This window comes from Thalassophryne amazonica, chromosome 16 (genome assembly GCF_902500255.1).
Source record: "Thalassophryne amazonica chromosome 16, fThaAma1.1, whole genome shotgun sequence".
Classification (NCBI taxonomy): domain Eukaryota; kingdom Metazoa; phylum Chordata; class Actinopteri; order Batrachoidiformes; family Batrachoididae; genus Thalassophryne; species Thalassophryne amazonica.
Window position 1 is genome coordinate 2,168,072 of NC_047118.1, and position 15,749 is coordinate 2,183,820.

At 44.0% G+C, this 15,749-nt stretch overlaps 1 protein-coding gene across 1 annotated transcript in view; it reads left to right on the top strand.

The window, feature by feature from the left end:
* Positions 1–6,785: 6,785 nt before the first annotated feature.
* The window catches only part of ppfia3 (PTPRF interacting protein alpha 3), a 130,817-nt gene continuing 121,853 nt past the window's right edge, over positions 6,786–15,749 (top strand). Inside the window, 3 exon segments of the mRNA XM_034191294.1 lie at positions 6,786–6,862; positions 7,639–7,680; positions 7,948–8,288. Of these exon segments, the coding sequence (XP_034047185.1) occupies positions 7,956–8,288 (333 nt within the window). The 5' untranslated portion in view covers positions 6,786–6,862; positions 7,639–7,680; positions 7,948–7,955.

Consider the following 15,749-nt stretch of genomic DNA (forward strand, 5'->3'; position numbering starts at 1 on the left):
AGGAAACATTTTCCTTCCATCAATGTTCAAATCATGTGGAGGCTGTGCGGTGTGGGGTCGGGGGGAAGCTTGTGTTTAGATTATTCATATAATTGTTCTGAACAAAAACCAGCGTGGACTTAGTATTTCTCTGTTTTTCTTGTTTAATGCTGAGAGATTATACAGTACTTTTTGTCTTTCTCATGCTTGATTCTGTGTTTTCTCTCTGTTTAAGGTGCAGCTCCATCCAGAGATGAGTGTTGTATTTGTGCTGGAGACTCTCCTGTCCTGTGCACCAACAGCATTTCCTGTATATTTGTTCTGTGAATTGTTCTGTAATTTGTGTCTGTATCATGGCCCAAGCAGAGGGTCACCCCTTTGAGTCTGGTCTGCTTGAGGTTTCTTCCTCAGAGGGAGTTTTTTCTTACCACTGTTGTTCTGTGGGTTAGTAAGGTTAGACCTTACTTGTGAGAAGCGCCTTGAGGCAACTCTGTTGTGATATGGTGCTATATAAATGAAAATAAATTGAAATTGGACACATTTGGGCATGTGTACATACAAATATGTTATTATTATTAATGTCTTTTTTTTTTGTTTTTTTTGCTTGATGGTGAGCTGCGGAGCTTCTCAACAGGCTTCCTGTGTTCAGTGTTTGACAATAAACGCGTGTGTAAATTGTGAATGTCACACTCAGCAGAGGTGCACCTCACCTTTTTTAACATCAGTGTATGTGCGCTGTTCTGCGTGTCAGCCACGCACATACACGCGTCATAGCTCCTATGAACATTTTTCCAGTTTCATGATTAATCCCTTTAACAGCGTATGAATAAACTGTCCCTGTGTGTTTCCACATAATTTCCGGTCATCTGTAGTATAATTTCCTTCCTGTGTTCATGTCTGATGTGATGTTGTGGGGAATCCCTGCTCAAAGGGTCTATTTACATGAAATGACATATTTAAATAGGGCGTGGCCAGGGATGAGTTTGGTTCCACACTCAATTCCATGTTTAGTGGGATGTAAAAACAGAACGTGCCTGGATTCATGCCTACATATACTTTCATACATCTGAATATATTTGTGCTTACGCCAGATTCAGGGTTCACGTTAGTCTTTGTACATGAGGCCCCTGGTTCTCAGCTTACTTCAGTGTTTGTTTCCATCTGACCACCTCCTCCAGGCGTCTGTGCAGACTGGACCTGGTGTCTACTGTCGCGGCTCCCTGGGGAGCTGCTAGTCTTCATTCTGTTCCTCAGAATATTCCTCGTGGCATTCCGCTGACCTTGCATGACCCCACACAGTCCCGCCTCCTGGTCTCTACACAGCTGCTTCCTGTCAGTCACCACCGTCAGTCTCTAAAGTTTCTTGGGTCCTAGTGTTCATTATGATCCAGCTTATGCATTAAAATAAAAACAAATATTTTTTCCACAACAGCCATCAGTTGTCATCTGATCACAAAGTAGCAAGGATCACTTTTACTGAAGACCCGGCTGAGATAAAGCACCACTACTCCTACTGCGCTCATGCCAACATTACTGGAATCACTGTCCAGCACAAAGGGTGAGGCGGGATCTGGAGGAAAGAGGACAGGGCGCTGATGAGGGCCTGCTGGAGTGCAGTGAACCCCTCTTGACAGTCTCAAGTTTGGTAGCATGTGCTGGCGCTGCGCTTTGCCACATCCACAACATTACAGAACTGCCTTAGGTCCTGAATCGTAACCACACAGGCAGATAACCAGGCCGTTTACCATCTATCTGCTGCAGCCAGGTGAAACGTGGACATACTCTTGGTCTTCTCCAGCTCCAGGGGTCGTCAACATGCAGTAACCTGTGTGATGGATCAAGCACAGAAACGGGCCACATGGTCAAAATGTCCCTCAATGCAAGTGATCCTCCTCATCCTTGTCTCTCTAAGTAACTGCTCATTCATTCCATTGGTACCCAAGGATCCTCCAAAGACATATAGTACCAAAAACATCCAGTCATCAACTTGGGTCACTGTTGGAATCCAAGTCTCACAACCATACAAGAAGACGGGGGCATCAGGACCCTAAAGACGGACCTTTGTTTGCCTGCAAAGACAGCGGATTTGCCAAACTACTCTGTTGAGCAACCTCATAACACCACCACAAGCTCTTCCCAGGTGCCTCTTGATCTCAAAGGCAGAGGATCCAAAGACATCAATGTCACTGCCAAGATAAGTGAATGTCTTTCATAACAGACAGGTACACGTCTGATGTCTGAGGCAAGGAAGTGCTCAGCAGTCTGATGAAAAGGGTGATTGTTCTGAAGAAGGTGGAAAAGGGCTATGCCGAAACAGGAAAACCCCGAAGCAGGAAACCCCTTTCACAAACCTCTGATAAAAGACCAGCCATTGGAAGCTTTTGAGCTCCCTCTGGTTACTAGGAACCAGTCAGTCTCTGATGGTGCTGATTTAGTCTTTGAGCATGCTGGTGCCCTCACTGCCTAGCTTGTGGCCCAAGGGGTCCATGTCGCAATTCTCCTCAGAAGGTTGTTTAGATACTGCAGGTACTCCTGACTAAGAACATTTGTTAGCTATTTGTCCATAAGTCAAATGTTCTTGGTGCATTACACAAACCAAAAATCAGTACCTTAAACTTCCAGTGTCCCCTGCTTGTGCTGGAAGCAGTCTCTCTGGACTCAGGAGTGCGGGGTAGCTGCCCCCTGAGAGAAAAGAACCAGACAGACCCTGACACCAAGTCTAGCATCTCATCAGCTTTTGAAAAGGGGTAGCAGTTCTTTCTTGTCAGCTTGTTCAAGGGCCTAAAATACATGCAGAATCTCCATGGGGAACTGTTCCTGGGCACCATGGACTGTCTACAAGCTCAATGATGCCTACCTCCACCATGGCAAGGACTTTATCTTCAACCTTCTGCTGTATCATGAGCAGGTGGCTCTGTCTCTGATCACCACCATCCAATCCTCCAGGACCTCCGGCTGCTGGTGTAAAGATGGTGTCATCTGATTTCTGGGTGGTGTGGATGCGGTAGAAAGCAACACCTACCCCTGAGGACTGAATGTGTGGTTACACTGTAGCTGTACACACTGAAGGTGGGTACAGCTAGAGAAATTTGGGGGAGGAGGATGTCAACTGAACACATCACCCTCCGGGCAACAAAAACACCTGACCCTGTGTTTAACGCACATCCAGTAAACCTTAGAAAGCCCAGACTGAGAATACAGTGGTCTCACACCTTGGCCACCGGAGCAGAAAACAAAAGTCCCTCTACCTTTCATAGGGCTGTCACAGTTTGTAATTTTACCACGGCCTGTTCAACGACCATCCGCTCTACAACTGTCAGGTCTCACTAGCAGGTCTGCAGATCCATTGATCACAAGGATTGAGCAGGAAACATTCTTGACCAGCACCAACTCATGGCAAAGGTTCTCCATCTCAGTACAACCCAGAGTCATGACAGGATCAGCATGAGCCTCATTGTCCTCTCTCCTCTGCCTGGAAAATTGCAGTTCCTGGTGATTGGCTGATGGGGTCTGTGCAGTCTGGGCTATGTAGACCCTTTTAATATATGCACCCCCCACCCCCACAAAAACCAAAAAAAAAAAAAAAACAACAAAAAGGGATGATATGGAAAATGCAAATAAATAAATAATAAATAAAATAACTGCAGATTCTTACTATAATTTTGACTTTGTTTCATTTCAGGCTCTATGAACCTGATTTCATATTTTGTGAGGACAAAATAAATGTAAGAATCACTTTGCTTTTAATTTCCATTTTCTATATTGTCCCAATGCTTTCTGATGTTTGGTGTTTGTGTATGTTTAATTTTCATTGCATTTGATCGATTTCTTATTGTGGTTGTTTTTAAATCTATAATAACCAATATTAGCAAGAGTGAAGGGGAAAATCTACAAGACATGTTGGACGACTTACAGTTAGGAGGCAGAGCTGAAGATGTGGAGATTCTTTTTGGGATTAGGAATGAACATATCAGAGGGACAGCTCAGGTGGGACAGTTTGGAGACAAAGTCAACGAGGTGAGACTGAGATGGTTTGGACATGTGCAGAGGAGGAACCCAGGGTATATAGGGAGAAGGATGCTGAGGATGGAGCTGCGAGGCAGGAGGAGAAGAGGGAGACCAAAGAGGAGGTTTATGGATGTGCTGAGAGAGGACATGCAGGTGGTTGGTGTGACAGAGGAAGATACAGAGGACAGGGTGAGATGGAAACGACTGATCTGCTGTGGCGCCCCCTAACGGGAACAGCCGAAAGACAGAAGAACCAGCAAACACTGGACGCCCCCTGCAGGAGAAAACGAGCCGCTCATGGGGCTCCGGATCATTGGAGTTTGAGGCCCCTGATGTACGTCATACTCTCTCAAGAGGACATTACGTCACCCCTCTTGTCTGGCGGGGGAGGGGGAGTTAAGCCCCGCCTCCCCCGCGCACTGATTGGCTGAGGGTCAGAGCGCTGATTGTGTATTTTTCTCTTGACAGGTGTCAGTCCTCAGCGTCATCTCAACAAATTTCTCTTAAAATATTTGACCTTAAACGTTTCAATGCATGTTCTTAAAAAAATAAATAAATAAATAAAATAAAAAATTCTGAAGCCAATATATTAAATATTTAGAAAAATCACGAGTAAAAGTAATCGGTTGTGTAAATACTGAGTGGGCCACAATTTTATCATTTAGAAACGAAACAACTCCCCCCTCAAAATAACGATATAAACGTTATTATTTTTAATAAAATCAAGACGTGTGGTTCAGTGCACTGCACTTCCCTTTTAAGCCCGCCAGGTGGCACCATTGCGCACCGGACAGGAGAAGTTCTGTCACATTTGGAGGAATTGAAATAATTCTGACCGGCTGGTTGTTGAGTTTTTGTTGTTTAAAAGCAAAAACTGCGAGAAACGCTGACATTTTGAGAAAGTAAAGTGTAGTTACTGACAGCTCGTTTCTTTAACAGCATCTTCTCGTGTCGAAGGACAGATGAGGGAAGATAAACGATGGGCGGTGGTCAAGAGGCACACAAACCTCCAGGAAACCACGAAAAACACGTTTTTGTGCCTTCAAAATAAAAGCACACAACTGTGCACCTGTCAGGTCTTAATATATTTTAATTTTTCCGTGTTAATTACATGTTTTTATATTTGGCTGCAGCTGTGTTACTTTAGTGATTAACACTGGTGCCTTACAGCAAGAAGGTCATGGGATCACTCCCCGCCTTTTTGGTGTGGAGTTTGCATGTTCTCCCTGTGTCTGTGTGGGTTTCCTCTGGTTTCCTCCCACAATCAAAAACATGCGTATTTAGGGTCTGCTCCTCTCTCTGCCCCTGACAAAGACAGAGCCTCGTCTGGACTTGGTCCCTGGGCACTGGACTGTGGCTGCACACTGCTCCTAGTGGTTGGATTGTGTCTAACTGTTATTAGAATGGTTAAATCCAGAGGACGAATTCTGCTGTATGTATCTAATATATAGCTGACCGTGTGTGTGTTCATTATGCACAGCCACACCAAACTTGCTATGGTGACTGGAGGCACCCACGAACACACACACACACACACACACACACGGTCAGCCATATATATTAGATCACATCCCACTCACTGGAGCCCTTATTTTCGCAGTTTGTGTGATACTCAGCTCAGGTAGCAGCATCACACTTTACTTACTACGTTGTAGCGGCTGGTTAGAATGCACTTTAATCATAATCTGAATGGGCCAGCGCGCACTGCGTGCAAGTTAAAGCGCACATTTTTTCAATTAAAATGTACCTGCTGTGTGCCGCGATATGACCTTTTTATCAACATTCACCTGAGTCTCGTGAATGTCACAAATTGTTCTATGAAAATTAATGATGACAACATACACACAATGCAACACAACTTACTACACCTTAACTAAAGGGACATGAAGTAAACAATGACATGGATAAAATTCATATATTACTGGGTAACTTTTAACGGCTAACTCAGCCAGTGTATGTATAATGACAATAAAGGCTCTATTTTATTCTGTAAATTACAAGTGGAACTAAAAGCAGTTGTGGTTTATTAAACAATATAAAGAGTTGGGGGGGTAATTACAAAAATATTTTAAAATACAAACTCATCTTACGACAACTAACACACACACACACACACACACACACACACACTGCACTAACTGTAGACTTTAAATATTAGATGCATAATTTGATATAGATGCTTCTTGCAGTGTCCAGCAGGTGGCAGATAAGCAGTTGAAGATGTATATGTTAACTGCAGGGGTCTGGGAATAATCTCATTATGCAGTTAACCCAGGTGCAGTTCTGTTAGATACCAATCCCATATGTGGAAACACTGGTATTTGTGCCTTTTATAGAATGTGTATGCACTTTTTTTTTTAATGGCATTTTTTACTGCTTCTATTTATTAGATGCCTTTTTATTGAATTTGCATAAGCACTTTTTTATGTATGTATGTATGTATGTGTATGGGTGTGTACATGTGTATGGGTGTATGTATGTATATATATTGTATATGTGTGTATGTGTATATATATCTATTTATTTGTTTTCTTTTTTTTAACATTATGTGATATATACACTTTTTCTTATACTACATATTTGTTTTATGTTTTGTATGTGATGGTATGTCTATTTGAACGTTGGAGTCTGCAATAAAGTTTGACTACTACTAATAGTAGTATTAGCAGCGTTTCCTCTGAAGGTCCCGGAAGGAAGTGCGCCCCGCTGACGGTGTGTAACTTGACGCACGAGTCGCTCCCTGCACAGAGGAGGGAGGGGCCTGCAGGCTGCTAACCGGGCTGAACGGGGACAACCTGCTGCCTCCGTCCGCGCGATGCTCCGATGGACTGAACCGGGAAACCGTTCCGTTCCGCCTCTGTCGACCATGGAACCGGTAAGACGTTCGACCGGGCTCGACCGGCCGTGCGTTTAGACCGTCCAGCTGTTTTTGTCGCGGGGGGGCCGGCAGACACCTTTTAGTCTGAGTAAATTCCAGCGCCCTTATCATTATTATTATTATCATTATTATTATTACATATTTGCGGTCGGTGGGATAATCGTCAGGATTTCCTGATAGTGTTGTGATTTAAACCGTTAATTCGCCTCCATCATTTACAGGATGATTGGCACCTCCCACCGCCTCGTGCACATCTTAAATACGTCGATTTTATTTGTTATGATAATAATATTATTATCATTTTGGGACAGCTGTTCAGTTTAAGCCAGCCTGCCGATTTTTCCAGATTTTATTTAATTTAATTAATTAATTTTATTTATTTCCGCCTGTCATTACATTTCGTGATGACACCCTTTTTTTTCTTTTTTCTTTTTTTTCGTATGAATGTGTGAAACGGCGCCGTCTGTGTCCAGCCGTCAGGCCTCTGATTGTTCTGGATGTTTGTGTCTTCTTGTCGTGTGTGCAGAGGTGAAGCTGCCAGACTCATTTCCGTCCATCAGGCGCATTTATTGTAACCATTATGGCTATGAATGCTGGGATATGTGAAGACGTGCGCTGAAGGGTGAAGCGTGCACTCTTATCGGTGTGATCTGTGATTTGGATCACGGTGCCAGTTCGGCCTCCGTGGCGTCCTTCTGTCCTCCTCCGGCCCTCCGGTTGGCATCCAACCACCTGAATTCACCTCCGTCTGTCTTCTCTTTCTGTTTTTCCAGATTTGTCTCTTCTCTCAGTGACACACAGGCCTTGGCTCAGAGGTCGTCCACCAAACCTGCACTTTTCCTTGACCCCTGCACTCCCTCCCCATCCCACCCCTTCCACCAACCACCTGGTGGCCCCGCCCTCCTCTTTGCACCGTTGCCCTCCACCACTCAAGCTTGGTCTCGTGTCCTCGTGCCACCTCCACTCACACTCACAAAACTCCTCCTGCACTCGTTTCTCGTAACTGTTTCATGACGAAGACCAACCTGTCCTTCACCAGACTGTCCTAGAACAGCGTCTCAGATAACGTCTCTTGCACCTAGGCTTCAAGATGATGTGCGAGGTGATGCCCACCATCTCAGAGGACGGGCGCGGCGGCGGAGGCGGCTCGTCCTCTCCGGCGGGGGGCGGAGGTGGAATAGGCGGTGGAATGGGAGGCATCGGAGGCTACGGAGGCCGGGAGCCCCGCGGCAGCATTAGCGATGAAGGGGGCAGCACGGGAAACCTGGAGTCGCTGATGGTGAACATGCTAACTGAGCGGGAGAGGCTGCTGGAGAGTCTGAGGGAGACCCAGGAGAGTTTGGGGACAGCCCACCTACGCCTTCGAGAGCTGGGTCATGAGAAGGAGTCGCTTCAGAGGCAGCTGTCCATCGCCCTGCCACAGGTAGGATCATGGAGTCACACTAATAGCACCAGAATACTACAAAAGAAACAAGGTAAATAAACATAAACTAAGGCCTGTCAGGGTGCGCATACAACTCAGGGTGTGACATTAAACAGTGACCCAACGAGTATAGTGGAACGAGCACCAATGGCCTTCCATCAGCATTGATTAATTAAAATGTCAGTCATTGTTGAAGAACAATCAAATTATCAATTAATTTGAAAAATCTACCTACCTTACTAACCTAGTACGTGCCTGCCTGCCGACGCACCTACTTACCTGTCTACCTACCTTACTAACCTAGTACGTGCCTGTCTGCCGACGCACCTACTTACCTGTCTACCTACCTTACTAACCTAGTACGTGCCTGCCTGCCGACGCACCTACTTACCTGTCTACCTACCTTACTAACCTAGTACGTGCCTGCCTGCCGACGCACCTACTTACCTGTCTACCTACCTTACTAACCTAGTACGTGCCTGCCTGCCGACGCACCTACTTACCTGTCTACCTACCTTACTAACCTAGTACGTGCCTGTCTGCCGACGCACCTACTTACCTGTCTACCTACCTTACTAACCTAGTACGTGCCTGCCTGCCGACGCACCTACTTACCTGTCTACCTACCTTACTAACCTAGTACGTGCCTGCCTGCCGACGCACCTACTTACCTGTCTACCTACCTTACTAACCTAGTACGTGCCTGCCTGCCGACGCACCTACTTACCTGTCTACCTACCTTACTAACCTAGTACGTGCCTGCCTGCAGACGCACCTACTTACCTGTCTACCTACCTTACTAACCTAGTACGTGCCTGCCTGCCGACGCACCTACTTACCTGTCTACCTACCTTACTAACCTAGTATGTGCCTGCTTGCCGACGCACCTACTTACCTGTCTACCTACCTTACTAACCTAGTACGTGCCTGCCTGCCGACGCACCTACTTACCTGTCTACCTACCTTAGTAACCTAGTACGTGCCTGCCTGCCGACGCACCTACTTACCTGTCTACCGACCTTACTAACCTAGTACGTGCCTGCCTGCCGACGCACCTACTTTTCTGGTACTGTACTTAAGTGGATTAAATCGTATTTGGCTGAGAGGATTTTTTCCATTATGATTGGCCACCTTTCCTCATCAATTGCTTCTCTTTGTTGTGGAGTGCCACAGGGTTCTATTCTTAGCCCTGATGCATTTTCATTGTACATGTTGCTGTTGGGGTCAGTTATGTGTGTCATACATCACACTGACAAAGTGAGGAACCTTGGGGTAATTTTTGATCCTTCGTTGTCCTTTGGCCTCCACATTAGAAATGTTACTAGGACTGCTTTCTTCCACCTGCGAAATATAGCGAAGATTCATCCCATCCTGTCTATGGCTGATGCTGAGACCCTGATCCATGCGTTTGTCTCTTCTAGATTGGACTACTGCAATGTTCTATTTTCTGGTTTACCGCAATACAGCATTAGGGGTTTCCAATTGGTTCAAAATGCTGCTGCCAGACTTTTGACAGGAAGCAAAAAGTTTGACCAAATTACACCCATTTTGGCATCTCTTCACTGGCTTCCTGTCCCAGTGAGATCAGATTTTAAGGTTCTGCTACTAACCTATAAAATTATTCATTGTCTGGCACCTCCCTACATAGCTGACCTAATTAAACCTTACGTACCGGCCCGGGCTCTGTGTTCTCAGGGTGCAGGACTACTTTGTGTCCCTAAGGTGAATAAGAAGTCTGTGGGTCACAGAGCTTTCACTTATCATGCCCCTGTTCTGTGGAATGATCTCCCTGTATCAATAAAACAGTCAGATTCTGTGGAGACTTTCAAGTCCAGACTTAAGACGCACTTATTTTCCCTCTCGTGTGGCTAGCATACTGGCTTAGTACGTTACTTTGCTTTTTACCTTTGGATGGTATTTGATAGACGCCTTTTAGTCTGAGTAAATTCCAGTGCTCATTATTATTATTATTATTATAAAAAAAAACATACTGGGTATTTGCAGTCGGTGGATTGGGGATAATCGTCAGGATTTCCTGATAGTGTTGTGATTTAAAGTGTTAATTCGGCCTCCATCATTTACAGGATGATTGGCACCTTCCACCGCCAGCCTCGTGCACATCTTAAATATGTCGATTTTATTTATTATGATAATTTTATTATTATGGGACAGCTGTTCAGTTGAAGCCAGCCTGCCGATTTTTCCAGATTTTATTTAATTTATTGTACTACTGTATTTATGTACTATATTCATTAATTTATTTATTTAATTTAATATTTTTCTATTGCAGATTGTTTGCAGTAAATATCTTGAAAAATGACAGTGCAGTGATGACCATCATGAACTCTGGGTTATATTTTTTACACCTATATCTATAAATTTAGGTTATTAATGTGGAATTGTTTACCTTTAGCATACGAACACGTATCTAACTATCTAATTCAGTTGGAGAAGATTTGACATTTTGAAGCTCAAATGCAAAAGTTGCTTTGCAGATGCACTTTTGCAGACTTTTTGATAAAAAATGTCCATGTTAATGAATCATAATATTTATTATGTTCTTGTGCATAAATGATTACAGTAAAATAAGAACAAAAAGTCTTACTTATGTCATATAATAAGAACTTCTTAGGTTGCCTTAGGAGAACTCTAAATTGGCAGCCTGACTGTGTTTGGCGCCTCAGTTGTGTTGATGTACTTGGGTCTTGAACGTGGAGTTCATTGTGAGCCTAAGCCAGTTGGGGACCAGGGAAAGTCTTGCTTGGGAATGGCCCAAAGCTACCAGGGCCTAGTCTGAGGGCACCGTAAGTTTTATTTTAAATGCTAAGTGTACACCTTACTGTCAGACTTTGTCAGAAAATGAAATGTGTATTGATGACTGTGAGGGCTGTTGGGTGCTTTGTTGCTCACGAGTCGTAATGGAGGTAACGAGTGAAGCCAATAGCAAGAGGTCTTAGTGGAAAAAGGACAGTATGTGTCTTTCAGTGACATATATACGACAAATGTCGTCACCGTGGGCACCAGTATGTTCATGCTAGTCCTAACATTTGCAATCGTGTTGTTTCTGGTGGCATCAGAAGTGCTGAAGAAGCCCAGCAAAAAAGCCACTTTGTTCTCCGGGGTTTTAACAATGACACAGTTGTCACACTGTTTCAGAACGGAGAAAACCACAAAGACAAAGCTCTGCTTTGAAGCTCGAAACAAAGAAGTACACTGGAGCTGTTATGTGCAGGAGACAGGTGGTGAAACTCCAGGCTGAAGAATCTTATTGTCTAGATCAGTGGTGTCCAAAGACATTCCAGAAAGGCCCAAGAGGAGGCAGGTTTTCTTTGCAGCCACTGACTCCAGCAGGTGATTTCATTGAGGAACTTATTCCACCTGATCAAAATCAATCAATTCAATCAATTTTATTTATATAGCGCCAAATCACAACAAACAGTTACCCCAAGGCGCTTTATATTGTAAGGCAAAGCCATACAATAATTACAGAAAAACCCCAACGGTCAAAACGACCCCCTGTGAGCAAGCACTTGGTGACAGCGGGAAGGAAAAACTCCCTTTTAACAGGAAGAAACCTCCAGCAGAACCAGGCTCAGGGAGGGGCAGTCTTCTGCTGGGACTGGTTGGGGCTGAGGGGAGAGAACCAGGAAAAAGACATGCTGTGGAGGGGAGCAGAGATCGATCACTAATGATTAAATGCAGAGTGGTGCATACAGAGCAAAAAGAGAAAGAAACACTCAATGCATCATGGGAACCCCCCAGCAGTCTAAGTCTATAGCAGCATAACTAAGGGATGGTTCAGGGTCACCTGATCCAGCCCCAACTATAAGCTTTAGCAAAAAGGAAAGTTTTAAGCCTAATCTTAAAAGTAGAGAGGGTGTCTGTCTCCCTGATCTGAATTGGGAGCTGGTTCCACAGGAGAGGAGCCTGAAAGCTGAAGGCTCTGCCTCCCATTCTACTCTTACAAACCCTAGGAACTACAAGTAAGCCTGCAGTCTGAGAGCGAAGCGCTCTAAAGCGCAGTGCCTTTAATACCTATGGCATGCTCTAATCTCTGTAATAAAATTTTATGGTCAACAGTATCAAAAGCAGCACTGAGGTCTAACAGAACAAGCACAGAGATGAGTCCACTGTCTGAGGCCATAAGAAGGTCATTTGTCTTCTTCTTTGTCTTTCGGCTGTTCCCATTAGGGGTCGCCACAGCAGATCAATCGTTTCCATCTCACCCTGTCTTCTGTATCTTCCTCTGTCACACCAACCACCTGCATGTCCTCTCTCAGCACATCCATGAACCTCCTCTTTGGTCTCCCTCTTCTCCTCCTGCCTGCTGGCTCCATCCTCAGCATCCTTCTCCCTATATACCCTGGGTCCCTCCTCTGAACATGTCCAAACCATTTCAATCTCGCCTCTCTGACTTTGTCTCCAAACCGTCCCACCTGAGCTGTCCCTCTGATATGTTCATTCCTAATCTTGTCCATTCTTGTCACTCCCAAAGAGAATCTCAACATCTTCAGCTCTGCCACCTCCAGCTCTGCATCCTGTCTTTTTGTTAGTGCCACTGTCTCTAAGCCATCCAACATAGCTGGTCTCACTACTGTTTTGTAAACTTTCTCCTTCACTCTTGCTGATATTCTTCGGTCACAAATCACTCCTGCCACCTTTCTCCACCCACTCCACCCTGCCTGCACTCTCTTCTTCACTTCTCTACCACACTCTCCATTACTTTGAACAGTTGACCCCAAATATTTAAACTCATCTACTTTCACCACTTCTACTCCTTGTAACTGAACTATTCCACTGGGCTCCCTCTCATTCACACAAGATCATTTGTAACCTTCACTAATGCTGTTTCTGTACTATGATGAATTCTAAAACCTGACTGAAACTCTTCAAATAGACCATTCCTCTGCAGATGATCAGTTAGCTGTTTTACAACTACCCTTTCAAGAATTTTTGAGAGAAAAGGAAGGTTGGAGATTGGCCTATAATTAGCTAAGATAGCTGGGTCAAGTGATGGCTTTTTAAGTAATGGTTTAATTACTGCCACCTTAAAAGCCTGTGGTACATAGCCAACTAACAAAGATAGATTGATCATATTTAAGATCGAAGCATTAATTAATGGTAGGGCTTCCTTGAGCAGCCTGGTAGGAATGGGGTCTAATAGACATGTTGATGGTTTGGAGGAAGTAACTAATGAAAATAACTCAGACAGAACAATCGGAGAGAAAGAGTCTAACCAAATACCGGCATCACTGAAAGCAGCCAAAGATAACGATACGTCTTTGGGATGGTTATGAGTAATTTTTTCTCTAATAGTTAAAATTTTGTTAGCAAAGAAAGTCATGAAGTCATTACTAGTTAAAGTTAATGGAATACTCAGCTCAATAGAGCTCTGACTCTTTGTCAGCCTGGCTACAGTGCTGAAAAGAAACCTGGGGTTGTTCTTATTTTCTTCAATTAGTGATGAGTAGAAAGATGTCCTAGCTTTACGGAGGGCTTTTTTATAGAGCAACAGACTCTTTTTCCAGGCTAAGTGAAGATCTTCTAAATTAGTGAGACGCCATTTCCTCTCCAATTTACGGGTTATCTGCTTTAAGCTGCGAGTTTGTGAGTTATACCACAGAGTCAGGCACTTCTGATTTAAAGCTCTCTTTATCAGAGGAGCTACAGCATCCAAAGTTGTCTTCAATGAGGATGTAAAACTATTGATGAGATACTCTATCTCACTTACAGAGTTTAGGTAGCTACTCTGCACTGTGTTGGTATATGGGTATATATATAAAATGATGTTAACCTGTGAAATCACCTGCTGGACTCAGTGGCAGCAACGAAAACCTGCCCCCTCTTGGGCCTTTTCTGGAATGTCTTTGGACACTACTGGCCTAAATGTTGCTTCAGAAGCAAGAATGGTGTTCTTGAGGACATACACTGATCAGCCGTAACATGATGACCACTGACGGGTCGTGTAAATAAGATTGATTATCTCCTTAAAAATGTATAAAAATATATCAGACAGCAATTTAACATTTTGTCTTCAAAGTTGATGTATTGGAACCAAGAAAAATCAGAACACCTTAAGATTTGAGTGACTTTGATAGGAGCCAAATTGTGATGGTAGATGACTGGGCCAGAGGATCTGTAAAACAGCTGCTCTCCTGGGATGTTCCTATTCCATAATGGTCAGTACCTACCAAATGTGGTCCAATGAAGGACAACCTGTGATCCCGATTCAGTTTGTATACACACACACACACACACATATATATATACTTACACTCAACAAAAATATAAACGCAACACTTTTGGTTTTGCTCCCATTTTGTATGAGATGAACTCAAAGATCTAAAACTTTTTCCACATACACAATATCACCATTTCCCTCAAATATTGTTCACAAACCAGTCTAAATCTGTGATAGTGAGCACTTCTCCTTTGCTGAGATAATCCATCCCACCTCACAGGTGTGCCATATCAAGATGCTGATTAGACACCATGATTAGTGTACAGGTGTGCCTTAGACTGCCCACAATAAAAGGCCACTCTGAAAGGTGCAGTTTTGTTTTATTGGGGGGGATACCAGTCAGTATCTGGTGTGACCACCATTTGCCTCATGCAGTGCAACACATCTCCTTCGCATCATCTGTGAAGAGAACACCTCTCCAACGTGCCAAACGCCAACGAAGGTGAGCATTTGCCCACTCAAGTCGGTTACAACAACGAACTGGAGTCAGGTCGAGACCCCGATGAGGACGACGAGCATGCAGATGAGCTTCCCTGAGACGGTTTCTGACAGTTTGTGCAGAAATTCTTTGGTTATGCAAACCGATTGTTTCAGCAGCTGTCCGAGTGGCTGATCTCAGACGATCTTGGAGGTGAACATGCTGGATGTGGAGGTCCTGGGCTGGTGTGGTTACACGTGGTCTGCAGTTGTGAGGCTGGTTGGATGTACTGCCAAATTCTCTGAAACGCCTTTGGAGACGGCTTATGGTAGAGACATGAACATTCAATACACGAGCAACAGCTCTGGTTGACATTCCTGCTGTCAGCATGCCAATTGCACGCTCCCTCAAATCTTGCGACATCTGTGGCATTGTGCTGTGTGATAAAACTGCACCTTTCAGAGTGGCCTTTTATTGTGGGCAGTCTAAGGCACACCTGTGCACTAATCATGGTGTCTAATCAGCATCTTGATATGGCACACCTGTGAGGTGGGATGGATTATCTCAGCAAAGGAGAAGTGCTCACTATCACAGATTTAGACTGGTTTGTGAACAATATTTGAGGGAAATGGTGATATTGTGTATGTGGAAAAAGTTTTAGATCTTTGAGTTCATCTCATACAAAATGGGAGCAAAACCAAAAGTGTTGCGTTTATATTTTTGTTGAGTGTAAGTATATATATATATATATATATATATATATATATATATATATATATATATATATATATATATACTTACA